The sequence below is a fragment of the Trachinotus anak genome, unplaced genomic scaffold, assembly GCF_046630095.1.
Source record: "Trachinotus anak isolate AG129_WGS33_773 ecotype Australia unplaced genomic scaffold, CSIRO_AGI_Tana_v1 ptg000031l, whole genome shotgun sequence".
In the NCBI taxonomy this organism is placed as follows: domain Eukaryota; kingdom Metazoa; phylum Chordata; class Actinopteri; order Carangiformes; family Carangidae; genus Trachinotus; species Trachinotus anak.
This window is the reverse complement of record NW_027273882.1, coordinates 636,414-663,144: the sequence shown is the minus strand read 5'-3', so window position 1 is coordinate 663,144 and position 26,731 is coordinate 636,414. Positions and strand designations below refer to the sequence as shown.

At 41.3% G+C, this 26,731-nt stretch overlaps 1 protein-coding gene across 2 annotated transcripts in view; it reads left to right on the top strand.

Moving 5' to 3' along the window:
- lpgat1 (lysophosphatidylglycerol acyltransferase 1) overlaps window positions 1–22,061 on the top strand; it is a 39,631-nt gene extending 17,570 nt beyond the window's left edge. The window contains exons 5-8 of one of the 2 annotated variants that reach the window (XM_071467475.1): window positions 1,830–2,109; window positions 7,362–7,488; window positions 19,558–19,664; window positions 20,776–22,061. In XM_071467475.1, the coding sequence (XP_071323576.1) occupies window positions 1,830–2,109; window positions 7,362–7,488; window positions 19,558–19,664; window positions 20,776–20,927 (666 nt within the window). In that variant the 3' untranslated portion in view covers window positions 20,928–22,061. The remainder of the gene's footprint in view (window positions 1–1,829; window positions 2,110–7,361; window positions 7,489–19,557; window positions 19,665–20,775) is intronic. The other variant, XM_071467476.1, reaches the window with a different exon arrangement.
- The last annotated feature ends 4,670 nt before the right edge of the window (window positions 22,062–26,731 follow it).

The following is a 26,731-nucleotide window of genomic DNA, read 5'->3' as shown; positions in this document are numbered from 1 at the left end:
TTTTTTTTTTGGGTCATGGAAATGCTTCGCCATGGAATTTCACATCAGGCACTGTGCCGAGGGTGAAGCACCACGAGCCTGCTAACAGCCAGACGGGCTGTAGTGGAAGGCCTGAGCAGGCTCACTCATTTCTGCCATCTTCCTCCCTGCGTGATCCCCTCTGGCATTCAAGTGTTCGCATTCTTGACATCCTTCCCCAGAATACTTCACACGTCCACACAGCACAGCAAGCATCTGCCCCAGCCTCCCAAGCATCTGCCGTCCACTCAGGCTGGCAGACGTGTCTCCAGCATCATTATGCAGAGCACAACACAGCATTGCTTTGCTTTTGATGGCAGTCGCACAGTTACTTATGGTATGGAGCAAATGTTACAATTCACATTCTGAACTCAGTCAAGTAATAATGCAACATCACATCATTGACCTGCGGGTGCATGTCAAAGAGTCAAATCTAATCACCTGGCCAACAAGTGAAAAACACAAGATCCTACAAGAGGAAATTATAAGAATGAGATCTAATAATGGTCCAGTCGGTATTAACAGCTTTGATGTAGACAGGATCGTTTTTTACTTGCTAAATGGCAGCAGGCGACAGGAATAATGTTGCAAAACAAAATGTTGATGTGCTGTGTTTGTTCCAGAGGCATTGTGCAAATGAGCACATAACATACCAGTTATTCATAGACACACCTCTGCATCTAATACATGATCACAATAATTATCCCCTCACCAGTGGCTACTACACTGTTCAACAGCTATGCTTGCCTGTATCTATGTTTATCCTTGGTTCCATTTGACTAAAGCATGTGGGAGCGTGGCTGCAGCAAAGCAGTTTGCTTGAGAAACAGGTGGCCTAACATCAGAGACCTTGAGCTATGGATAAACCAACTGATAATACAGTCAAATCCATCCTCAGGTCCAAATGCAAAACACCATATTGTTCATTTAAAAAGAGAGGATATTCCTCTGACACTGGGAAACCAGGAGAAGTGCTTTCCTCCTCAGCACTACGCTGACAGTCTGACTCTTACAGACACATTGTGGAGAACGTTTCTTTCAGTCCACTTGGCTCTTAAAGCTGAAGTAAAACCACAGCAGCAGTCTCAAGGTCATGTATAAGTTTGATGTGGAGAGTCTCCTAATGCTTCTATCTCTGTGTGTGTGTGAAGCAGAGGCTTTGTAGCAGCAGCTAAGAGTAGCTCTCCAGTAGTTTTTGTTTCTGCAAATTTATTTTGTAGTTTTTAGACTTTCCGTTGTGTTGTAAGCAGTTTTACTTCACACGGCTGCATAGATCAAACACACGTGTGCTCACATGACAGACACACACAGTCCAACCCAGCTAATGCATTTAGAATAGCTTTTGACCAGGCCTAACTAGAAATCAATCCCACTCCTCCTCGTCCCGTCGCTGCTAATGCTCTTAATGTTGTCAAGGCCATCATGTTTTGCATCCATTTCAGTGGTGCCATTAATGTTTGTCAGAGTGCCCCACAGTGTTACTGCAGCTAGCTTCTGATTTGTGTTAGCTTGTTTTTTTTGTTTGTTTGTTTGGTTGCTGACAAGACACATCTTATCAAGTTAATGAGTTTAGCAGTTAGCTTCTGTTAATTTTTTTTTTTTTGGGGGGGGAGGGGATACTTAAATACCTACCATCTGTGAGAAATGATGAGACTGTAAGAATTAGCTTTTACTTTTTTTTTTTTTTTTTTTGACTAATTTCAGCTTGAAACAACTGTGACGAGACTGAAAACATCTACGTTGCCAAATTATTAGCTGAACCACGATGTTGTGTTACGTTGTCTGAACGTATTTTTCGGTTGTTCCTACAGGGTAAAGCTCACCGAGACAAGCAGCTGGTCTACCTGAAAGATCACCTAGACAAATACTACCACAGCCGTGACAGGAAGTGGATAGTGCTGTTCCCCGAGGGCGGCTTCCTGCGCAAGCGGCGGGAAACCAGTCAGTTATTCGCCAAGAAGCACTCCCTCCCCCACCTGACCCACGTCACGTTGCCTCGTCTCGGGGCCACCCACGTCATCCTGAAAACCCTGTCCGCCCAGCAGGAGAATGGCAGCGTGGGCAGCGAGACTGGGACCCCTAACCAGACAGGTAACTGAACACATACACACACCAAAGCTTTAGTCATAATCCCTCAAAAGAGGGATGAAGATTTGTAAGTTTCTGTACGCGCTTGTGTCAGTTTCTATACATTTAGGGTATCGGGTAAGAAAGTCAAACATGAACTTATAGAAAGTTAGCAAAAATGAACCAAAATCCGAGGCTTAAACCACAGGGGAAAAAGCCCACTTCTTTTGGACACTGTGAGCTCGGGTCTTATTTACAGAAATGTCTTTGGCTCAGCTCAATGTTCAAGTATGTGACAAGGACAAACGCCATTGAGTGTTGTATTTTTAAAACAAACAAGCTATTTATAAAAGGATAAGCAGTTCTGTCAGTAATGTATGAACCTTTGCCTTGAATATTTTTTTTCCTTTTATTATTTCTTCTTTTTATGAAATGTACAATCAATAGAATATTAGTTATAAAAAAGTAATGTAAGAAGCGTATGGAGTAAAATGTCAAACAATCCAAAACCTGGAGCTGTGGAGCTGAGAGAGAGGGAGGGGTCTGAGAGCAGGACGGGCTTTGAGACGGAAGGAAGTAACTGCACAATAGCTAAATAAACAAGTCGGTCATGTTTTTCCAGTGTCTTAAAAGCTACAAATAAGGTTTATTTGTTCAGTTCTATAGAAATCCTAACCCTTGAAGTGTTTTTTTTTTTTCTTCCTTTACCTTGAAATTGAGAATTAAACCTAATAACATTGACATAAATACAGCCCTAGGTCAGTCCGAATGCCTCCTTTTCAGTTTTCAATATTATGTAATTTTAAAATGAGACAAAATTGAGTGACGGCACACTTCAGTAAGCCGGCTGCTGCTCTCTTAACACTAAAAACTTTTACAAATCGACAGGAATCCAATGAAAAGGCTGGAATTTCAGAGTGACAGTCATCCATTTGAAATGTTCAAACTGATTCTGAGTATGTTTTATTTGGCTTTGTGTGATGTGATGAATTTGAAGGTGTTGTTTTGAAGTTGCACTGAGGTTTCTGGGCCTCAGACAGGAGAAAGCTTCCTCTGGGGAAGTCAGGCAGAGTTTTTTTTTTTCTTCTTCATTTTACTTTAGTCTCTGTGAATTGTCCAGACCTGCTGTACTGTGTGCTATAGTTGATCAGAGAGGTTTTATTTTAGCTAGATGGCCAGGCATGGAGCATGCTTTAAACATGAAGCATGAAATCACCACCTCTGTGTGCCACTGTCTTCTGGGAGTCCTGTTTTAAATGAAAGGTGACTGGTGGTAAAGATTGCCAGGAGAGGAGAGGGGTGACATGCACAGAGGTGCCAGAAATTGCATCAAGGTCCCTGAAACCCCAGTGGTGATTTGCAGAAGAGTAATTTTTCCGCCTAGAGACCAGCCCTAAATACAGCCAATGAGCAGGAGGATAACGCTGCAATTAACAAGCTTTGAGAGTGAAAATTAATTTTTTTATCACTTTATTTGTAACAACTTAAAGATGTTTTCGAAAAGAAGAGAAAACAAACAACACAGCATAGAAGCCAAGCGAGGTACACATTTCTTATTCTGCTGTCTTTTTGCTGTGCGGATGATCCATTTCTCTCATTTTCTGGGAATGGCTTGTCTTTATTGCCAAAGGAAACATCAGTTTTTCTGTCACAAATACATCCCTTACTGTGAGCCAAGTACATTTCATTTTATACCAGTCTACATTTTTACTCAGTCCAAGATACAAAAGCTTGCTGTCCTCAGGGATTAAACATATATTCTCTCAAAATATGTTAATCACATGACCACAAGATATAGGAATGTTAGGCATTCATGCGCCCACATGAAATCCAATGAGTGTGAGTTTCTTTTGCATTATTTACGTACACAGAAGTTAGCGAGTTTTTCATACCACCTGGATCAGGGCCTTGTTTCAAGAGGAGGGCTAGTAGACCCTTAAATCTAGAATGTGGGATAATGTACAGATACATGTTCACGGTTTTACTCAGTAAAATTATCCAGATAACTCAGAAAACCTCCTTCTTGGGACCGTCCTCAGAAAAACAGCACAGCATTAAAATGGCCATAAAATAGAAATACAATGATTCCCCCATGCCCGTGCTCACTGCACACTCAATTTACCCAGTAGACTCTCCTGGCTTTGGTTCAAAATCCATTTTAAGGGCGTGCTGTGTTAATAGTAATTCAGAGAGACTTTAGCCAGCATTATTGAGAATGTAGTTCAGGGACTTGAGGCTTCCTTGAGTTTGCTAACACAGCTCTGTGTCCAACAGCCTCAGCACTCACAACAAGATGCCGTCTGTTTATCCCTCTGCAGGACAGACTGTCAAACCAAAGGAGTATCTCTTAATTGGCCTCGTACAATTTAGATAAAACATTCACAGTGCTGTTTATGTGCTTATGGTATGTGCTGTGTGTGCAGTTTCTTGTTTTTGGCTTTTCTGCTAATTTAGCACAAAGTCTTAAACCATCTCTTCGTCGTCAACGAACACTGATGATCACAGAGGTTTTGTTTGTAACCTGACAACACTGAAGGGTTTTAGACGTGTCAGTCGTAGTCACTTGTAATTGCATGATGTTTTTCGCTGCTTCTGTGTGCTGTACTTCCAGTTTATATCCCAGTTCATTCTTTATGTATATGTCCCTGTGTCCTTTCCTCTGTTCCTGCAGCTCAGGAGGAGGGGAAGCTGGTTGCTGCAGTAGCGCTTGTCCTTCCACTTGAATCTAGCTAATGGCATTAAAACCTAGGGCAGGAAAAAAACACACACATACCCAGAAGAGCATTATGTCCCTCACTATCATGTGTGTGTGTGTGAGTGTGTCTCTGATCAAAGACACAGCTCTGTCTCCCTCTGACCCTCCCTGATGCTCTGCAGAGGTGCCCAGAGCTTGCTGACTCACAGACAAATGGGCCACTTGGAGAAAATAGGATTTGATGTAAATGTGTATGCCGCTGTGTATCAGCCATGCAATGTCACCCGGGCTAAATACACCACTCAGTGCAGATACAAAGCACATGGGGTCAATGGTTGACAGTGTACTTCATAGCCTGCAGAAAGGCTCCGTCTGTAGCTAAGACTGATAAGGTTTATATGTTGTAAAACAGTTGGCAGGTAAGCAAAGTTCACAGCCGTGAGTCATTTAGGGTGTGTATGAGGTTCCATATGACCCACAGGTAAATGTGTTTCATAGCACCAACCAATCAGAGGCATTTTTTACCCGCGGCAGTAGGAGGGGCAGGTATGGGCTTGAAGTGTTGTAATTGGCCTGCAGAGTGGCCTGATCGAGAGCCAGATATCTGCCAGTGTGTTTCCTTCCTCTAAGTGTTTACAGAAGGACACGGCCTCTCTGATGTCATTTTAAATTACCACGGCTGCTGTTATTACAGTATTGTTTGTCACAGCGTAAAGGGCACCAGAGATACCTTGGATCAGGGCCCTGTTCTTTGGCCGGCCACACACGGGAGACGATGGCTGCCTTTCAGCACACTTGGACAGAGATCTGGATCCAATTACCCACACAGGGATAGCTCTGGTGGTAGCCCTTCCCATCAGTACCACTGCCTACCAAGTCACTGTAACATTGGCATATATGAGCGAGCTGCTTGTGCCTCAGCTGCGTTTTTCTGCCTCTTTTATCTGGAGTTAGAGTTCTCAAACAGATCTACACTAAGCAAGCAGAGGTGTGCCCTCTTAAAAGATCTGGTGTCTTTCGTAGTTTTCTGCCCTCACTGTGTGTGTAGGTGCACATCTATGCAGTAAGCTACACACACAATAAAGGCTGGTCTTTTTTAGGTTTCACTGGAATCAATTGTGAAACTGTTTAAAAAAGTGTCGGGCAACAAATTTGATGATTACAAATCCACATCTGTATTTCATGTGTGTGAAAGGGTTGAAATTATAACTTGTTAACAACGATTCTGGTTTACTGCTATCGACCCTGACAGGGTGTAATGTAAAGGGGCTCTTTTCAGTTGTTAAAATGTAGCTTTACTTTGTCGCACAGGCATGGCATGTTTACTTTACATAAAGAAGCAAGTGTGCTCAGAGGGGGAAGTGCCTGCTACTCTGTAATAGCAAGACTGACATTAGTCAAGCACTCAGTTATACTGCACTGCTTCACATCAGCTTCATTTTAGATTGACTGACTGAGGCTGCTGCTGTTTTCTCTTTCACTTTTGACACGAGTCTTCCCCTTAAAGAGACACACAGCTTGTTTGCTGTCAAGACCTGCAGAGAGATTTTAAGGTTGTTATCAGTTTCATCTCTCTGCTTCCAGTAAATAAACAGGTCCGGTTTGTGTTTTGACTACCTCCTGAGTACAGGAGAAAATGTGTAGCTTCCATTGAAAGTGAAGGTATTTGCCTCTCTACAATGTTTCTCAGCATTCACCACGCCCAGTAGTGACACAGATTGATCTACTGTGGAAAGTCTCCAAGTCCTTATGGTCAAAGTCATGGCATATTTCACACGTGTGTTTGTGTCAACGTTGGCCCTGCAGTTGTCGGAATAATACCAGGCGAGGGGTTTAATGTAGAGAAGATAGATTAGCATTATCATGCCCCCCTTTAATGTATTTTCTTTTATTTATATCTGTTTATGTGCAGGTGAGTGCAGAGCTGACCCTGCATAATGTACATAAATAGTAGTCCACATGCGCCCCACAGCTGACTCCCAAATTGTATCACGCGTCTAGCATTCCCTCTCCCATCTGTCATGTCTCGCCCTCCTGTCTCACTACCCTTTTTCTCCTTTTCCGCCTGCTATCGTCTCTGTCTTACCCCTCCATAAATTATAGGTAATACATTAGAAAGTAGGTTTTTATTGTCATTTATTGGTCACACACAAAAGTCAAAAGTTTTTTTTGTTTTTTTTGTTTTTTTTTAAACTGTGACTCACAAATGTAGCTGCCAGTCAAATTTGTGCGTGAGTCAAGTTTGGTTGGTCTTCCACCAGTCACTGTGGCAGGTATCCAGCCCTCATTTGGCTTCACTGCTATGATATGAAAATCTCCACGGACACATACTAGTTACAGACACTGTCCTTAAGATGGAGGAGCATCCTGTCTGTTCAGATGTCATTGAATCTTTAGCAGCTGCAGGCCTGCTGTGCTGCAGACTGATCTTCTGAGCTTTTCTGGGTGTCCCTGTGGTTATTATTGAAATATGACATACCTAAAATACAAGGCTACGTTTGAGTATGTTCTAGCTATTTATCCCTGCGTGTCTTCTTTTCCTCCAAACTCACTTCCTCTGTTTGTGTTTTTTCCATGACAGCTAACAAGCGTAAAGGCCTGCAGTGGGTAATAGACGTGACCATAGCGTACCCTAAAGCAAGACCAATGGACATCCAGACCTGGATCTTTGGCTACAGGTCTGCCACAGTCACACATGTACATTACAGGTAAGGATGAAATGTTGGTCATTACATTCATCTTTCACTTTTCCATCTGAGGTTTGTTCTAACCCAGTTTCAGAAGTGTAATTTGTCTTTCACATGAGAGGGAACACCAGAACCATTATTGCTATGCAAATTCATTGTGCAGCCTACATGCAAAGAAACTGCATCACATGAAAATACACCTCATTGCATCATGAAGTAAGTGCAACATAATGTTAGTAGACTTTCATCATTTTGAACATTTTTTTAGGTTATGATTACCAATAAATTGACTTTGCTCATGTCACACTCATGCTCTCAGAGCCCCCACCCCCCCATGTCTATGTCTTCCCAGCAAACCAGGGAAAAATACAAATTTTCTTTATGAAGGGAATCAAATTACGAGGGAGTCACATCACAGATCTGTAATACAGTTACAAGTCACTTGGGTTTAATACAAGGAGACTTTGAGACTCCACAATATTCATGTGACTCACTTTACCAGCATTCACATATACAGAGGTAGAGCTTATCACTGATTTTGAACACAAGTTCACTGCAGAAAAACCCACCTTGCATACCTATAAACTCAGCAGAACACACCTGAGAGTGAAGAGCTTCAACGTTCCTTCACATGTGACAAAACATTTCAGTCATCATGATATTTCATGTGAGCCACATGTTGCCTCGCTTTCCTCCATCTTTGATTGGAGTCGACTCTGGATAAAGGTAATTTAACACAACTTGTTTAATTAGATTTCAGGGCAAGTATTTACTTCAGGTCAGCCATTGTGTGTAAGTTAGGACATTTTTAAGCATCTATAGTACAAGGTAGACTCAAATGATTTTTAGTCCCTGCTACGTCTCATTAAAAAAAAATATATATATACACATTTTAGACCTGAAAAATAAATGCGTCAATCACCATAATTAGCCCTTTAATAGTTCAAGTCATTTCTTCTTATATTCACTGGTTTCAGCTTTTCAAATGTGAGGATTAGCTGCTGTTCTTTGTCGTATATTGTAGTAAACAAAATATTTTGGACTGATGGGGCACCACCTTGAGCTCTGGGAAATTAAAATAGCCATTTCTCATATTTCACAGACAAAGAAATGAATTGATTGATTGAGGACATAATCAGCAGATTAATCAATAGTAAAAATGAGTTGCTGACATACATTGGTATAAAACTATACAAATAAACCAGTGTTTTTTACAGAGATGTCTACTGTTGGTGTGCATCTACTTGACTGTAGTTTTTTGTGAATATTCAAGACAACACGCTCAAAAAATTCCAGTACTTGGTTTTAATGGAAATGTTGATGTGAGAGAATCGCAACAGGATTTATCATAGACTACAAGGAGAAAAAAGGAAATGCCGGACAGGATGAAATCAAAACTAGAATCTTCACAATCACCATCTTATATTCTGTGGCTAAGAATATCACTGCTCTTATGCAAAGCAAATGCATTGCCCCTCCATGTTGTCCTGCTCTCACTACCCTCCAGGTTCCCCTCTGTTGCTAATCCATCCCGCTTGAGGATATGATGAAGGTGGGCCAGGATTAGATTTCTGCAGACCCGGTTAAAGATAAATGAGATCCTCTGTGCATTGTCTTGACAGGGTAGATCATAAGGGATGTGTCAGGCTCAAGCAGGAGTCATCAGGTAGAAGTCATCTTGACCCTTAATGTTCCCTTGGACCCCTGACCAACCTCCTGACACAGCTCGTATGTGTGTGTTTACACTTCTGTGTGCAGGGTGGGATAGGGCAAAGTAAAAGGTGATTTATAAACCCTGGCTTGCCGACCCCTCTCAGGAGGCTTCTCCACCCGCTCGGACTAAAGCAAAGGACTCATTAAGTCTGTAATTAGACAAGCAGAGGATGCACTAGTCCCACCCCACCTCAGGGACTCTGTAATCACCCGTCGACACAATCAGCTTCCCTTGCTCGGTCAGCAGCTCTGCATCCTGGGGACGAACAGGGAGGCACCCAACCAGGCTAAAGGCACAGCTGTTCCTGTTACAAGTGTACACACTCAGATCTGACTGTGTAGACGGCACTGATCATAGAGGAGCCGGGCTCGTGCTGGTACAGGTGCAGAGTCAACAACAGGATTAATGTGCCTGTGGGGGAGTGAGCAATACGATGCACTTTGGTGATGCAGACACAAGAGGCAGCTGGATGAGTGTGCCACCCTACAATAGTGTTTCTGCTGTGTCAGTCTGGGACAATTTCTACAGTGAGTGCAGCATTTTCCCCACCAGCCTTCCTACAAATAATACAATTGTAAGAATATTACGGATATTTGAGACGTAAGACGTCACATTATAAGAGTCAGTGATTGTCACACAGGTGAGATCAAAGGTTTCACCAGTTCAGCTAACCCCTCACAGCATCTATTAATATCATCAACAATGACAACATACGCAGAATGATGTAAAACAGATCTATTAAGAAGAAATGAATGATGCTTGACCATTGGTTGAAGTGTTTAGAGAGAACATATCAGGCTTCAGGTTGTTTCACGGACTCTGTTTCGCCTCGTTTATCTCAAAGTTTCAAGGCCACAAAAGGACAAAACCAGGTTTACTTAAGAAGGGGAAGGTCAGAGATTTTCTTCTCAGGGGAAGTCAGTGAATTTTACAAATGGGTCACTTCACGGCAATGTCCTGCAAAGTTGTTTGAGTCTGTTGCATTAGATGGTGGTTTTCAGTATGTGCAAATTGAACTATACTCACACATTTTCATATAGCCAAATTCCAATTAAAGCTCTTTTCATTTAGATGTTTTTCTGTTTCTGTTGTCAGAAGACAGAACAAGTTTGAAATAGTGACTGAAACACAGCCCAGTAAGACCACATGTTAACCAGCAGTCACTTCCAAGCTGCTGCTCTGCTGCTAAAATCCTGATTTTATAACCGTGATTTTGTCTGATAAACTCAGAAAACACACAAGTTAAAGACTACAGTTGTTTACACATATTTATGGGGACTATAAATCGGTTAATCTAGTGACACAGGTGCTAAATTGTCAGCACTGCTTGTTTGCTCTAAATAAATTTGAAAGAGCAACAGCCAGGGGGACACTCCAACACTGTGCCGGCCAACCAGTGGCATAACTTCACTCGGTCTATCACTCAATCAGTCAGCGATATTTGGGTTTATATGTCTGGCTAAAAACCTTTCTCACTGACACTGGGGTAAATAAAACTTACAAAATATTTGTAGTGAAAGTCATGAAACTGATCATGTTACTAGAAAAAAAAATCCAGAAAAGATGATTGTCAAACCTTACGGCACAGTGTAAGGGCTGTGACACCAAGCAGAGTGTCAGCCGCCAGCCCTTATTGGTGATTCAGCACATTGAATCTGCAGCGAAGGCAGTCGGTAAGAGGGCTCTGACTGTCTGCTCAGCTTGAGATTTCACCCATTTACTGTGGTGTCTCCTTGTTTTTGTTTTTTTTTGTCCTACAAGCAGAAGAGCAAAGACAGTTTAATCACCAGATGAGCATGAAGATAGTTGTTTTTTGGTTTTGTTTATTTTTTTTAAGATGCTGTGCCTTCTGGGTTTCTTTTTTTTTTTTTCTTCTTCTTCTTCTTTTTTTTCGGATTATAAATATAGACTACCGACTAGTTATTTCCTCCACGTAGGTGTTTATCAGCTGTCAGCTTGTCGAGCCTTTGTGGTGTGATTTAACACAGGACATGAAGCGTTTGATCAGTCTTTGCCGTCACCTTTGTGTGTTGGAGCCTTAAATGTGACTCCCTCAGACTGTTTCTATGTGAACTGACCTTGATAACATTCTAGATGAATCCACATTGAGCGCTCTGCAATTTATTTATTTATTTTTAATCCTTCTACCTCCCTTTTTCTGTCCCTGCCTCCAGTCCTCACCCCTCAGCTCCACCCTCCCTCGCTGTGTCTCCTACCCTCTTTCCATATAATCTCAGCCTCACAGACTGCAGCAACATAAGCCCTCTGTGAATGGCAGATGGGAGAGCTAGGTGGGTGTACAGAGGCCGAGCAAGGGCAGTAGTGGGTGTTAAATACGTTGAAATCCTTTTCTTTTAAAATGCACCTTCTCTTCTCTTTTTTTTTTAATGCTGCTGTGTGCATTTCTGAAAGCTGCTGTTTGAAAATATCTGAAAGTTGACATGATTTATGGAGTCAGTGTGCCTGGTCATCACACGCATGCTTTCGAGCTGCACACCTGGCTTTCTCTCGGAGACAAATCGCTTACACACAATTGTTGAACTTGCAGCTGGTCGGAAAGCCTTCTTAAGTTGCAAAGTCAGTATTTACTGGACATAAATCAAACACCACATTTCCTGCTTTGCATTTTTTTTCCCCCTTTTAACCAATTTGTGTTTATTGAGGTCCTTTTAACGCCTCAGAATCAATATCTCTCACACTGGTGTTTCACCTGTGAGCGTAATGAGTACATCAATGGTTAGATGGTGCCTAGGGATAATGAATGAGCAGGGCAAAGCTTAAGATCTTCAGAGGACCTGTGTCACCATAGAAACCCATTATAGGAGTCGTTCAGCACCTATATGCTCTTCATTTGATGGAGAAGCTCCTCAAAGGTTGTCAAAGCTCAAAGCCCATTAGCAGGAGTAGAAGTATTCAGATCATTAGCTTCAGTAAAAGTAGTAACACATTCATATAAAAGTACTCCATTACAAGTAAATGAACAGAAATATTATCAGGTACTTGAAATAACCAAAGTAAATATTTTTAATGGCAAAGAGCTGTTTTCAATGAATAATGAATCAATCAATCAATCAATTAATCAGTCAGTGAATCAAGTGCCATTGTGAGTACTTTCCAGATGAGGGACAAGCTGATGATTAGGCATTACAAACGTACACAGTAAAACTGTTTGAAAATAATACACATGTAAATTAGAGATAATGAAAATGTAACATTAAAATAGATTAAAAATTAATGAATTAAAAAGTAAAAAAAAAAACAAAAAAAAAAACAAATAGACAAATGACATTAACAAATAAATTAGATTAAGAGGGAGTGATATTGCACACCATCACAACACTACAATAATGAAAGTTTATTTTAGCTCAACTTTTAGCTGCAAAAGACTAAGATACTAACTTTCAACCAGATCGAGTGTCGGCTGCAAACGTTCCATATTAAACACAGCTTCCTTGTCAATGTCAAGTTTTTCCTCCGCCAGTTACTGTATATTCATACATTCCCTATCGGTTGTTTTAGTATCGGAGAGATCCTTGGCCTCTTGCTACTCTACAAAGAAATTATTGTAATGACGTTCACACGGTGCTGTATGCAGATTGAAAATGTAGGAAAAAGAGGAGGCTGGTATCTGTATGAGAAGTTGAAGTCACCAGTTCACAAGTTGAGGTACTGCGAGAAAAGAAAAAGTTAGACTGGCTCCACGTTAAACATGATTAGATTAAAAAGTATTTATTTCCCCCAAGGGGCAATTTGGTTTGCACCAGCTGTCAACACAACCAATACACATAATAAGATAAAATAATACAATAAATAGTTATAAATCCATATAACATACAGGAGATGTCATCATAATAAGTTGCACAAAGATTTCATCAGTGTTTGTTCATCGCAATGACGACAAGGCCAACAACTTGATGGGACACATGGTCTCAAACATCTGTTGGATTTGTTTACCTCCTTCCTGATGGCAGCATTATAAACTGTGCATGGAGAGGCTGATGCCAAAATGACCTTTGCCCTCACATTATCATTAAAAATTAAAATTAAAAATTACGGGAAATAGATTATGACAGAATTTTTATGACCCTGTCTGTGAAAATCATTGTGCTAATGTTAATTACAAGAGCCTGAGATCTTCATTAAAGTACAGTAGTTGAGGAAATGTTTCTGAATTTAACAGCAATGAAAAGTGTAGAGATGAGAAACATTTGTTGACTGCTCTCCGGTCTGTGAGTGGAGCCTCCTCCTCCTTCTTTGTTGTTGAATTGACCTCAAACATGAACTGTCAAACAGCAGCAGGTTGTACTGACATCTGTGTGACCTTCAAGCAAGTTCAGGCCACATAGTCCACATCCACCTGTGACAGTGGTTTTTATGGCCCCTTGCTTGTGACCTCTACACTGATAGCAGGTCGATGCTCCTGTGCTAGGCTGTTATTAACCTCTACACTGCTTCTCCCGCACACTGCATCTCCTTCCTGTGTCCTCAAATGACAACGGCAACACTCTGTCAAAGGCATATGGTCGCGGTGACAAGGTGAAAGTGTGCTGCTGCCATGTAGACACAAGGATCAGTGTGGAGATAAAGGTGGACAAAGACGTGGTTGTGTTTGCTGATCACTCAGGTTCAAAGTTGTTTTTTTAATCTGTAGTTGGATTCATGGGATCAAGACCACTATTTTCAGATCTACAAACCAAACAACTAATCGATCATCGATTCTACCTAAATATTTCATCTGGAAACCTGGATAAGTTGTATAGATGCCACGGTGTCCTGGTTTCTCAAAGCCAAAATATGGCCTTTAACAGGACACTTCAAGAGACTGATCATAGCAAGGATCCTAGTAAACATGTGACAACATTCATGGCTCCTATCAGCTGTTTCTAATTTTATAATATATATAAACAAAATTCTTTGATCGACACAATGGAGCAATAGTGCAACAGCTCATTAGAACAAGACTGTCATAACTAGCATGAGTATGTTATTTCATACATTGTCAATCAAAAGTAAGTGCAGACTTTTTTAAGTAGCAGTCACTGATGTTAGAATAGTTTTTGTGTATTTAACACATTAGGAGTTTTCTCATCCTTCCTCCCTCTGGTTGAGCTTTTTTTTTTTTTTTTTATTTGTTGCTGGAGATTCACTCGTGTCCATTGTTCTGCGCCAAACCATTTCCTGGAACACAGACTGCCCTGAGTCGGAGAGGAAGCAGATTAAAGACTAAATGGAGCAATTAACAAGCAGACTCCAACCGTCCCTCAACTTCTCTCTGATTGCTGATAAGCACTTCTTAGCATTTTGCAAGCAAGAGCCCTTCAGAGTCATGTGGAGTGTGTGGTTTACTTAGGGATCCCCATCGACCATAATAGTAAAATGACACAAGGAAATCTCCATCGTTATTGATTCAGTATAGCACAAATAAAACAAAGACGTATTTATCATTTGAGACAACAACTTATTCTTTGTTTAATTGTTGCTTTTGAGGAAAACAGAGAAAGAGCTCAGAAGGAGCAGTTTGGGATTTGAAGCTTCATGGCTAATAGACGAGGAGCCTTATCTTAACTAGAAAGAGACAGGGAGCAGGACGGGAGACTTTCTTCATCCCTGAGCCACACTGACCACTAATCTCAATATTCACTTTTTGCAACTTTGTGCCCGAGTGCAAGCCTCCCAGGACACCTCTTTGTTTCTCGAGATTTCACAGCTGGAGAGATTTAGGGCCGTGTAGAGTCCCCAAACAATGACTGGCTGCCCTCCAAAGAGCCTTGTTGAGTGGACAGACTTCTCCAGCCACAGTCCAAATTTAATTAGCTTCTCAGCCCAGTTTGGAGGGAAAACAATATCTCAAGAAAAAGAGCTGTTTAGGAGCTAAACGGTTCAAACAAGGCAGTGAATACAGAGGATCAAAAGCTTCTTATTCATACTGTTTGTAGCCCCAATTTGTCTTTTTTTCTTGCTGCAATTAAAATCTGTTAGCTATATTTGAGATTTCTGTCTGTCATCTACTCTGCAAACTCTGTTTATTTACAAGAAACCAGCCACAGAAGTTGCAGCATCACCTCTTACTAAGGATATACATCCCTTGTTTCATGTAGCACAGGTCAAGATCTGGTAAAAGTCTGATGTTGAAGGGTATTGACAGGAGAAACTGCAGCTCTCCCCCAGCTGTCTGTCTCTGCACCAGGGTGTCAGGTTAACAAGCAGGCCGGTGCCAAGTGGGTTAGGGTGGAAATGAGAGCGCTGCCGTGGCCTCGCTCCAGCACATCCCCACCAGTTCCTCACCACCACCACCACCACTACCACTATCACCTCTGTTACACATGCCACCATACTCCGTTTCTTTTCACTCAGTGCAGTATTGACACTGTAGAGCAATGTTTCCATTTTTCACACGCACGCGCCGCTAGCGACTGTTCTGCTCACCCGAGGCAAGATTTTAAACTGAATGATCAAAGTCTGTTTGTTTTTCTGCGAGCCAGAATGAGACTGCTGATGTTGGCCACAGCCTGAACTTTAGTACAACCTGTCACATAGCAGCAGCCAGTAGAGTCCAGGCATCTGTAGCAACTCCAGAGGACGAGAATAACTTAAAAAAAAAAAAGTTCATAGCAACTATCATTTTGTGCAGCAAATATTCTTACTATTAAACTGATGTGACACAAGCTGAAGAAGACGGAGCACAACAAGTTTGTGTGTATTGTGGACTGTTGCTAATGGTTTAATAAAAAGTGTAGAGCCTATTTATTTCTTCATTGTGTTTACAGCAGTAGTCATTAGCTTTTCATCAGGCTAGTAATTGACTTAACTATAATATAAAATAGAGTCACTACATTTTTGATAAACTTTCTAAAGATCGATACAAAGTGAATTAATCATTGTTAATCATCGGCTCTGAACTGTGGGGATTTAACAGTTTTCTTTGTCATACATATTATGTAACGCAGGATATTGTGTGTATATATGACATTTGAAGATGTTTCAAATATTTTGCTGACACATATAATCCAGTAATCGATATTCGTTGCTGCCACAATCAGAAATGATCTACAGGACTGAAGTATGACTACGCCATTGGTAATGTCCTGAGATGCAGACTCAGGTGTTTTAAGGCAGGAAATGAACCCTCTGAACCTCCCACATGCTGTTTCGATTTTGGCTGCAAGAGGTGAATGAAGCCACTTCTGCAGATGTGGCGACAGACATCGTTCTCCAAGCAAACCTGGCTCATAAACCAGCGAAAGCAGCTGATAAGAGGGAGATAAACAACAGGCCTCTATCTAAGCTGTTGTGTTGATTTCCTGTGGATCTGAATCAGCAATGCCTCCTCCAAACCTCAGCAGCCTGCACAGACACCGAAAGATCCTGATTTGTGCATCAATATTTCAGCTCCATGAAAGCGTTGTGGTAGCCACCTGCCACCCAACGCCCTACATGCACAAACCCTCCGATAAGTGGCGCAAGCCAGTTCCCTTTCTGCTCTGCCAGGATTAGGCAGCTATCGGTTTACATTTCTGAGCAGAGAGGGCCTGCACAGGCATCCTATACTGGAGCAGGTGTGAAATGCTCTGAAGGCCCACACACGTTATGTTAGATCATACATTTAATCATACCTTCATTCATGCACTTAGATTTAATGACAACACCGCCACCATCACTGATTATTGCTGTGTTTAAAAAAAAAAAAAAAAAAAGAAAATGCCAAAATTTTCACACCAAAAATAAACTGCTAATGGGAGCAACATGTGCAGCCAAAACCACAAATTACCACCTATCACTACAACTAGAAGGCAGTTACAGGAAAACACTGCTTTTAATGTTGTAGTGGTGACTTGCTAGATTTATCCTTTGCTTTAATTGCTGCTTTCTGTCCACATATTATCGTATCAGGCTTATTATTAGAGGGTACTGATGGTGTCTGTTATTCACAGCCTCTTTGTGAACTTATTCTCTTTTTTCCTCAGAGCGTCAAGATGCACCAGTGTTAGTGGTTGGTTCCTGTGGCACATCAGTAACACACGAGATACCTGATATTCACAGACACAGTAGGAGAAGCTTTTGTGGAACGTCTTGCTGTGACCTCTAATCACCCTATCAAGTGGCCTCAGCAGCTTAGCTCCAGTTTTGGGCAGCCCGAGCTGCTCAGGGGGCCTGGTGTAGCTGTTGGTCAAAAGCTGTTTTATCTTCAAAAAATTCAGCTTAATTAGAACCTTTGACAGATGAAAGTGGTGGATTTTAGTCAGTTTCATCTTGAATTTAACAGGAGTTTCATGCCCCTGGGGACGTAAAAGTTCCTCTACTTAAACAGAACCTTGTTCAGACTTGCCACAGAGCAACACCCTCACACTGAACTGCTGGATAATGAGGAGAAGTGTCCATAGATATGCACTTAGAATATACAAACCAAACGGAAGTCTGTATTGAATCATCAGCTCCTGCTCTTCTGATCTGTGGAACAAGCAGGCCTAGCCTTTTCCTGATTTGGTCACAGAGACTTTTTCAGTTCAAAGACCAAGTTTTTACTGTAGCGAGTGTCCATCTGCACTAATGTCCTCTCTGACAGTAGCTGAGCCTTTTTACATCAATAATATTCAGAATATGGGCTCAGTGAGACTAAAAATGCTTCTAGGGCTGCACAATTAATCGAAATGATATCAAAATCGCAGTATGGCAAAGTGCAATATCCTAATCGCAGGAGCTGCCTTATTTTTTATTTTTTTGTTAAAGGTGAAATATATCGCAACATACCATAAATCAAGCATTGCGTTCTCCAGAAGTAAATGAACTTGCTTGTTTGATATAAGCCCCAGCAAAAATGACAATATCATCTTTTTAAATTTTTCAGTAAAAATGAAATGCCAGAATGACAACTGCAACCAACATTGTCACTCATATTGCAATATCTGCAAAAATTATTTTCTAGTTTCATATTAATGGCATTTTTATTGAGGTGATGGTGAGAATACGGATTCATGTAGCTGCAGCCACTGAGGATGGAGATCATCTGTAACTCATCATCATACGTTCGTGCCCACAGCGTAGCAGAGGAAACATGTCTGTCCTCATCTAAAAGTAAAGCCATCATCCTTACAGGAGAGCTGCTGCCTTCCCTTGGATTGCTTTCTAATACATATTGAACATTTACCAATCAATACTGTATCACTTATTACTTCCCTCTTAGGTACAGATGTTCTGTTACTCTGGGCGTTATCCGGTCAGGAATATTGAGCAAATGTTGAGTGCAGGGAAAATGGAAAGGAAATGCTTGTCTGAGGGAGGAGACTGTAACCTCTATTTGAAGGTGACCAGGAGCTGCCTTGTGTGGGAGTGCAGCCTACTAGGGACCCCTTCTGGCTAGAAACAAGATTTCATCAGCACTCTCATCATGGCCTGTAAAAGTGACCTTTTTTTTTTATCTTTTTTTTTTATAAGCTTCCTACGGTTTTCACAATTTCAGCCAGTGCAGCAGACATCGTGTTTCTCATTTGTGATTGTAAAATTATACAATACAACTTTATCATTCCTACTTTTCTTAAACAGTACCTTTTATAAAATATCATTACTTTTAGTAGATACGAAAAATGCCAAGTATTTTTTTTTGTATAAATGACCAAAGATACAAAACATAATATTGCAGCCATATTTTCATCTTAAACTGTGAATCTGCTACAAGGTTGAACGTCCATTTATCAATACAAAGCAACACAATGTTTTGTTTAGTTTTTTTTCAAGCTCAATACAAAGCATTTTAAGACATCACTGTGGGCTCTGGAAAGTCATGAGTATTTTGCCATTTACTGACATTTTATAGACCAGAAAAAACAAATTGATTAATTGATTAGAGCGTTACTGTACCACCACAGCCCCCTCGCACATAAAAGGCTGATTTCAAAACGCTGAAAGCCTGACCAGTTTACGCTGTGTTGGGATTTAATGATATTTCAGCTGTGTGAGGCCAGTGCTGGTTTGAAGATGTGATTTCTTTCTCACTTGACAGCACAGCAAAACTGATTAAACTTTTTCGATCTGCTTTCTCATCTTCCCACTCGTTTCTAACAGCCGTTTTGTGGAGTTACAGACATGTCTGTCTCCTGTCAGGGGTCACCCTCAGCACTTCTGTCTCCCTGTGACACCCTGATGAGCCTGTCAAGCTAATGAATCCCTAAAACAAACCGAAGCTACAGCAAACACAGACTTGCTGCAATAGACAGTGATTTGAAATAGGGCTGCTCTGCTCAGGGACCACCGCTGACGCCCTGAGTTTGGACAGCAGCCTCCACGGCGGATCAATGCAGTGGGTTTCTGCTGAGAGAGACTTGAGTTTTTTTTGTGCTTCATCGCTCTCCCTTTCTACCTGTCTCTCTCTTTTCCTTCAGGATGTATCCAATAAAAGAAGTTCCTGTGGAGGCAGAGCCCCTGACTGACTGGCTGTATCAGAGGTTTGTGGAGAAAGAAGAGTTGCTGGCCCACTTCTACGACACAGGTCTGTCTCACCATATCTCACTCTGGTAAAGTCAAACTGAAATATAAACCATAATGGAAGTCCAGCTATTATTTATAAATATTTTCTCAGTTTTTTTTTTTTAAGAGGCAAAAATCTCACTCCCTCATTTACTCATTCACTGCTCCATATGTAACACAATGTCAGTAGTTTACTCAGGAGTGAGCAGTACAATGACATTTCAGACACTTGCTCACCATAATTTTGAGCTGCAGCCGTCATCTTCTCATCTCTAAACTGTTCATGCCATGGAGACGCTGCTTTCTTCATTCTGTCGGGGCGCATTGGTCATTAAATAGTGAAAATATTTATTCAGCGACGCTCAAACAAAATGATGGGTAGTTAAACTGGTGGACTATATAGTGATTTCAGACACAGCTGGTGCCTCAGGGCAGTGTTTCCTATAGCAGTGTTTGACTAACATCTGAAGACTGGCGTTGCTAGGAGACACAATGTCAATGTCCATGGTGCACTACTGACTAGAGCGTATTACAGCGCTGTTAAGTTTTCAAACAATAATAAAAGCTTTTTGCTCATGAACTATTAATGATTTAAGCCCTCTGTCCCCTTCAGCATTGGGTCGCATCAGTCAGCACTTACTCCCGCTAAACGCCACCTTTCATTTATGTTATTGCAACACATGCTCAGTGTCTGTCAGTCAGTCTGTCAGTCAAACTAATGTTGGCTCTTTATTTACAAGCTTCCAACTCAGAATAACCATTCGCATCAGCGTCCTGGTTGTCATTCCAAGGTGGAGAATTTCCGACGGTGCCGTTATCTCCACGTGGTGAAAAGAACCACAGTCGCTAACATGGCTGCAAGCCATCATCACTGACAGTTACATATAGATAAAATCTGATATGACACTACAGCTTAAATGAATTGCATCTGGAAATACGTAACAGAAAGTAGTTTTTTTAAATTATGTGAGTATGAGGAAAACAGTGGGGGTGATGCGTTGAACACAGAATATCAAGAGGTTTTCCTGTTCTTCCCATTCTGCTACATCGCATTTCTCATTCCTCTTTGGCAACAAATGCCACAAAATCTCCATAAGATGCTGACGACTTTGTATTTATCCGTCTCTCAACAGGATCATTCCCCCCTCCAGAAGGACACAAGGAGGCAGTTTCCCGGCAGATGACCCTCGACCCTGTGTGGCTGTGCATCATCCAGTCATTTGCTTTTGTCTCCGGCTACGTTTGGTACAACGTCCTCCAGTACCTCTACTGCTGTTTATTTTGAGTGCGCTGATGAGGCGAGAGTCTTAATCGGACCACTGGAAAAGCCTCAGGATCGGTTGGTGTGTGGCCCAGCGTCATACATGCCCCCCCCTCCCCACCCCACCCCCCACCCCCCACGATGGATGAATGTACATTTGCAACAGTGGAGAGACTTAACAGGAAACAGCAAACATATGAAGACAAGTACACAAACACACAGATTACAGAAGCCCATACAATATGAGACTGGTCACAGGCATAGTTAACTTACACACAGCCCTAACACCACACACCCGCTCCAACGGCCTAGCAGAATAATCTCTCGCACTCGTCACGACTCACATTTTGATGTTTACACGTCCTCATACACGTAGACGCTCACACGTACATAACTTTTTATTCAAAGTTAACGAAAATGAGGCTCAGGACTCCTCCAGAAGACGTTCTGGACCGGACTCTCTCTCTTCCCCTCCCAGGCTTTAGCCGTAGTAGTTTTACAGAGTATAAAGTATGTATGGACACGTGTGTGTGAGTGAATATATGTGACTAGAAGCATAATGTCTGCCCTTATTCTTCCTCCTGGCGAGAGCTGTCGAAGCCCACTGGACCTCTCTTTCAGCCCGCCTACTCGCCGGCTGGCCACACCTTTCAGAGCGAGCGGCTGTACGAACGTCGAGGCTGCACAGCCGGCTGCTCCTCTGGCCTTCATTGCACTAAGGATCCATACTGCCCTTACTGCTCCCTGCCCCAGGAAATGCTCCTGAATGGTAGCTGTCAGTGTTTTAATTTCTTCTGTTTTCTTCCCCTTAACCCGCATATCTCCATAACTACGGCCATCGTTATTTGTTGTCTTTTTTTTCTTCTTTTTTTTTCTTCTTCTTTTTGTTGTCGTCGTCGTCGATGTTGTTGTCATCGGGACTTTTTCTCCTGTGTCCGCCTGTCTGTCGAGGCAGTATTCTGAGCTCACTGAAAAAGGGGGATCATGTTTACACTGGCGGCCCTGCTGAAAGCCTAAAAGGACGGTGGCTACGATGCGGTGCTTGATTAAGGATCTTTTTCTGTTTCAGACTTGAAGGAAGGAAGAGGAGACGGTGCCGTAACGCTAACTCAAAAAAAGGATAAAAACAAACAAACAAAAAAAAACAAAAAAAAAAAAGTCTGGTGGAACGCAGGGCAAGAATTGCAGTCTGATCACCTATAAAGTAATTCTCTCTATGTGGATTCTCCTTTTCACCCTTTGATCTCCAACATGCATACACACACACACACACATACAAATAACACATGTGCACACACAGCCATGTGCAGCTACACAGCAGAGTAGACGTCTGTCTCGAGGATCATCTCAGCAAGCCAGACTGAGAAGGCACAGACTTTTATTCCCCCATTGGACTATATAGTTTTACAAATATTTAAGCCATATGCTTAGTGTCGTCGGGGTGGGAAAAAGACATGGAAAAAAAATATGATTTTTATAGAAAGCTACCCTAATGTTCAGCATTCTAAAATAGAGATTTTGGCTTACAGAACTATAGGTGTCATTACTGTAAATTTACAGCATAACCTGCCTAAGTGAGTGTGTGTGGTTGTCGTTTCCCCCCCATTTTTGATATATATGATTCATGTCGTGTTGCTCTGTGATGTCAGAGTGTGGCGGCAATTTCACCACAAGTGGTCAAATTTTATTTCATTTTAAATTACATGAACTTTTGTCCTCATGTCATGGTATGTTTAAATCTTGTACATAACAAAGCTGAGGAAGAGTTTTCATTGTTGGAAATGAAATGACTGCAGCATTTCTCTCTCTCTCTCTTTTGGTCCGTGATAATTTCAGAGAATTTTAGTTTAAATTATCATGAATGTTTAAAAAAAAGAAGAAAGCAAGGATTTCCCCTTCACTTCTCAGTGTTAACCCTGTTTTATTATTTTTTTTCTTTGACCTCCTGAATAGGAAGTTGTTGTGTACTTCAAGACACTAGAGCTACTGTACATCTGTGTCCTGGCTGACACACTATTTGCACAGCAAAACATGGGCCCAGTTTCAAGCTTGTACAACTGTACGTGTTAGCTCATCAGGAATTAGTGGAAAACTGCGACTATCAAGCCTTACCTGATGTCCTGGTGGACCACGATCCCAAATAATGCTGTTTCCTCACAATCCCTCTTGACAAACATTTGGTGTGTTTGTTTCAAAGATGGTTTCAAGGAGTCGAGCTAAAACTGGGCCAGTGAGGAAGGGATCACTCTTCACTTAGAAGGGAAACTCTGGCAGGGCCCTGCAATGATGCAGCTGTTCTCTCTCGAATGTACTTGTGTTGTGGTTTTGAGGTCAATTATATGTAATTTGCTTAGCCTGCTTTAATTAGGAAAATTATAGAGGAGCGGCAGTTATCACTGTTAAGAACTAATGCATAAAACGTGCATCTTAGTAGTTACTGCCCTCCCTGTGCGCCACTGTTGGTAGAAACTGTGTGTGTGTGAAAATTAAAAAAAAAAAAAAGGGCTACCTGACTGGGTAGGTGAAAACATTTTAAATCAGGCTGTAAATGTGTTTCATCCAGCGGCCCTTTCAGATTCCCCTCCATTGTGAGAGTGACTTGAAATGAAGCTTCATCTTTTATTTTTTTTTATTTTATTTTATTTTATTTTTTGCCTTTTCATTTTATTTAATTTTTTTATTTTCTGACCATGTTTCCAAAGAAGGCAGGGAAATAATGTTTTCCTAGATGTGGTTTTAGGAAATAAACACAATAGGGATTTAAACAAATTATACTAGAACTGTCTGTAATTTTCCATTTTGTACTTCTCCTTTAATTCCTAGCTACACAGCCATTTTACAACACAAAAAACTTGTGCTGGAATAAAACATCATGAAGATCCTAACCTGTGTACTGCTTCTCTTGAATGTATTTCTGCACTGTACATGAAGCAAATACTGTTTTTTTCCAGTAAATAGTAAAGCATAATGATACAGGACCCTCACAGGGTCACAATATAATGATGAGGTTTTACAATGTTTTTTCTGCTGAAATCATTTTTGTAAATCTTTTTTTTTTTTCTTTTACTTTATTGAAAATAATCAAAATAAAATTTTGGTCACAACCAGTAGACTTGACAAACTGGTGACAAAGGGTAGGAAGTATTCATTGATTTGATTATAATATATGAGTCAAAAAGGTTGTGATGATTGATATACTAGAAAAGAGCCTGGGTCAGTTTCTGTAATTGTAGTTTGTCATTTATGAATAAACTATATTTAAATAAGTTTATGGAACCAGACCAGGCTAAATAGAATTCGTGGGACAGACAGAACTGTCTGTACAATAGTCCGACTGTCAGAATCTACGTATTAGTAAGGTAGACTGATTTTATCTGATTTTAGAAATTTATCTGTAAAATCCTCAGTTCCCGCTGATTTTAAATTGCACTTCTCGAGGGGGTGTTCTCTCGTCTGCAAATGTAAATGTCAACTTGTAGATCTTCTGTGCGCTGAGGTACGAGCTGAGGACAGTTTCCAGGTAACTGAAGCCTGTTTGTTCGGTTCTGTACCTGTTGTTTAACTGTGGTGTCTGTCACCGGCTGTTGAAAGTCACCGGCTTACGTTACAGAGCTCTGATTTCACCTGTGACGTCGGGTCTGTATGGTGTACTACCAAATGCAGAGAGGGAAAGGGGAGATGCTCTCACTAGTCCTACTCAGATAAGCATTTTCATTGTAGTTTGAGGTGGTGTTGATTTTAACTACATCATAAAGTTTGGGTGGTTTATTCTGAAAAACCTAAATCTTAAAGACATTTCTCTTAATAACTGTTAATTCTGTTAATAATCCTAAAACTCAAAATGTTAAAAAGCTTCTGCATTTTGACATAAGAAAAAACAAGGTACCGTTGCCGCACTAGGATCATCTGAAATCATCAGGAAATAAGTTACAAAATCTGCATTTGTTTAGTCCTGACAAAAACCAGTGTGTAGAGACTACGAGCTGCGGTTTTACAGGCTACGTGCCAAACCATTTTTTGGCTTGTAGCACTGACTTTCTGGAATCTCTGCGGATATACTTTAGTCAATAACAAGTATGGATTAAACAAACAAGACATAATGTGCTAATTAGTGAGTTTTAGGGGTGCTTTTTTTTTTTTTTTTTTTTTTTTACCTCGGTGAGAGCCATGCTAGCTGTTTTCCTCAATCTTTATGCTAAGCTATGCTAAGTGGCTGCCTGCTTTAGCTTCATACTTATACTACAGATTGTGAGAGTGATATAAATCTGACTCTGTAGGAAGAGAGTGGAGGTGTTTCTACCAATATCAAATAATCTCTTTAAGTACGGTACTTTAATAAACACACCTGCACTTCTGCGCACTTCACAGGACTGATGATCACTGTATTGCAGTTTGAGAGATGGTCAAAGTCTATAATACCCACTATATTGACTATTACATTAGCTATGAGGGTGTTGTGTGCCTTAAAATTGTTGAATTCACATGATAAATGGAAACAAAGGCCAGCGTGGCGTGCCATCAGCTATATTTCTATAGCAGCTGGAGTGATAAGTGGAGGCTTGGATCTGTAGAAGAGCTGCACGCTCCAGGCAGCCAATGGGAATCGAGGGTGAAAACAGCAGGAAGTGAGCTGGAAAATGGGATTAAATATGCAAGATGCGTCGCCAACATACCAAAGGGCTGACAGTCAGGAGATCACAGGGTGACTGTTGCTCAGTGTGGTGGCCAGATGGAGAAGGTGTAGCATCACCCTGCATGGAGAATCTCACTCCTCGGTACAAGCTCAAAATCTCTTTCCAAGGTCACCCACATTACACAGATAAATTAGGCTCCAGAGGAACCTTTGTGTCCTCTCTAGAAGCACCAGCGTGCCTCCTCACACCTGCAATGAACTATTTCACGGGCACTGCTCCCCAAGGTCCTCAGTGTCACGCGTTGATGCCTGCTCCCTCATGAATGCCGTAGTGATGGTAGTGTCCCTTGAGTCAGCAAGCACTAAAACATCCAGCTGTGGAGGGGAGGTCCGGGCTGAAAGTCACAGCAGCAGCCGCCGGCCTCTCAGAGTCTCCCTGGCCCTTCCTGTTGTCACAAGAGAGCATGACGGCTGTGACGGCTGGATGAACCCTGAGCGTCGTTTAGATCACATGCAAATAACTTGTAACACATCAGGAGTGCAACAGTGAAAAAAACATGGGGTTGGAATGCAACACAAATAAATGAACTCAAATCAGAAAAACATTTCTCACTTTCCACGTCGCAGATAGTTTTGGTTTTACGTATTCATATTTTGAGATATTTGTCTCAGATTTCTCCCTACATCCCAATACAATCAAGAATTTTTTTTTTACACCATTAAAAATTGCATAATTTTTATCCTTACAGAAACAATGTCCGACTTACTCAAGATAAACTGCAACACACCCGTGCCAGGCTGTTTCTTGGCTAGGAGTTTCTGCTCTCAGCCAAGAAACAGTCTGGCACAAAATCCCCTGTAAAATAACAAATTGTTGTTCTTACATTTTGATTTTGTACAGATCAAATAATGATATCAAAATAGTGTTCATTAGTGAGCTTGGAAGGTGCAGGTAGGTGGCTTTTGTTACCTTCAGACAAAGCCAAGCTATCTTATTTGGCCTGACTCCAGCCCAGTCTATGCTAAGCTAAGCTGACCGGCTGCTGACTGTAGTCTCATACAGATATGAGAGCGGTATCAGTCTCCTCATCCTCACCTCGTCTTGGCAAAAATGTTGAACTATTTCTATAATATTTATGTTAATAATGTTGTCAGAGAGGAGAGAGCATCCTTCAGGTGTGTGATTATAAGATCA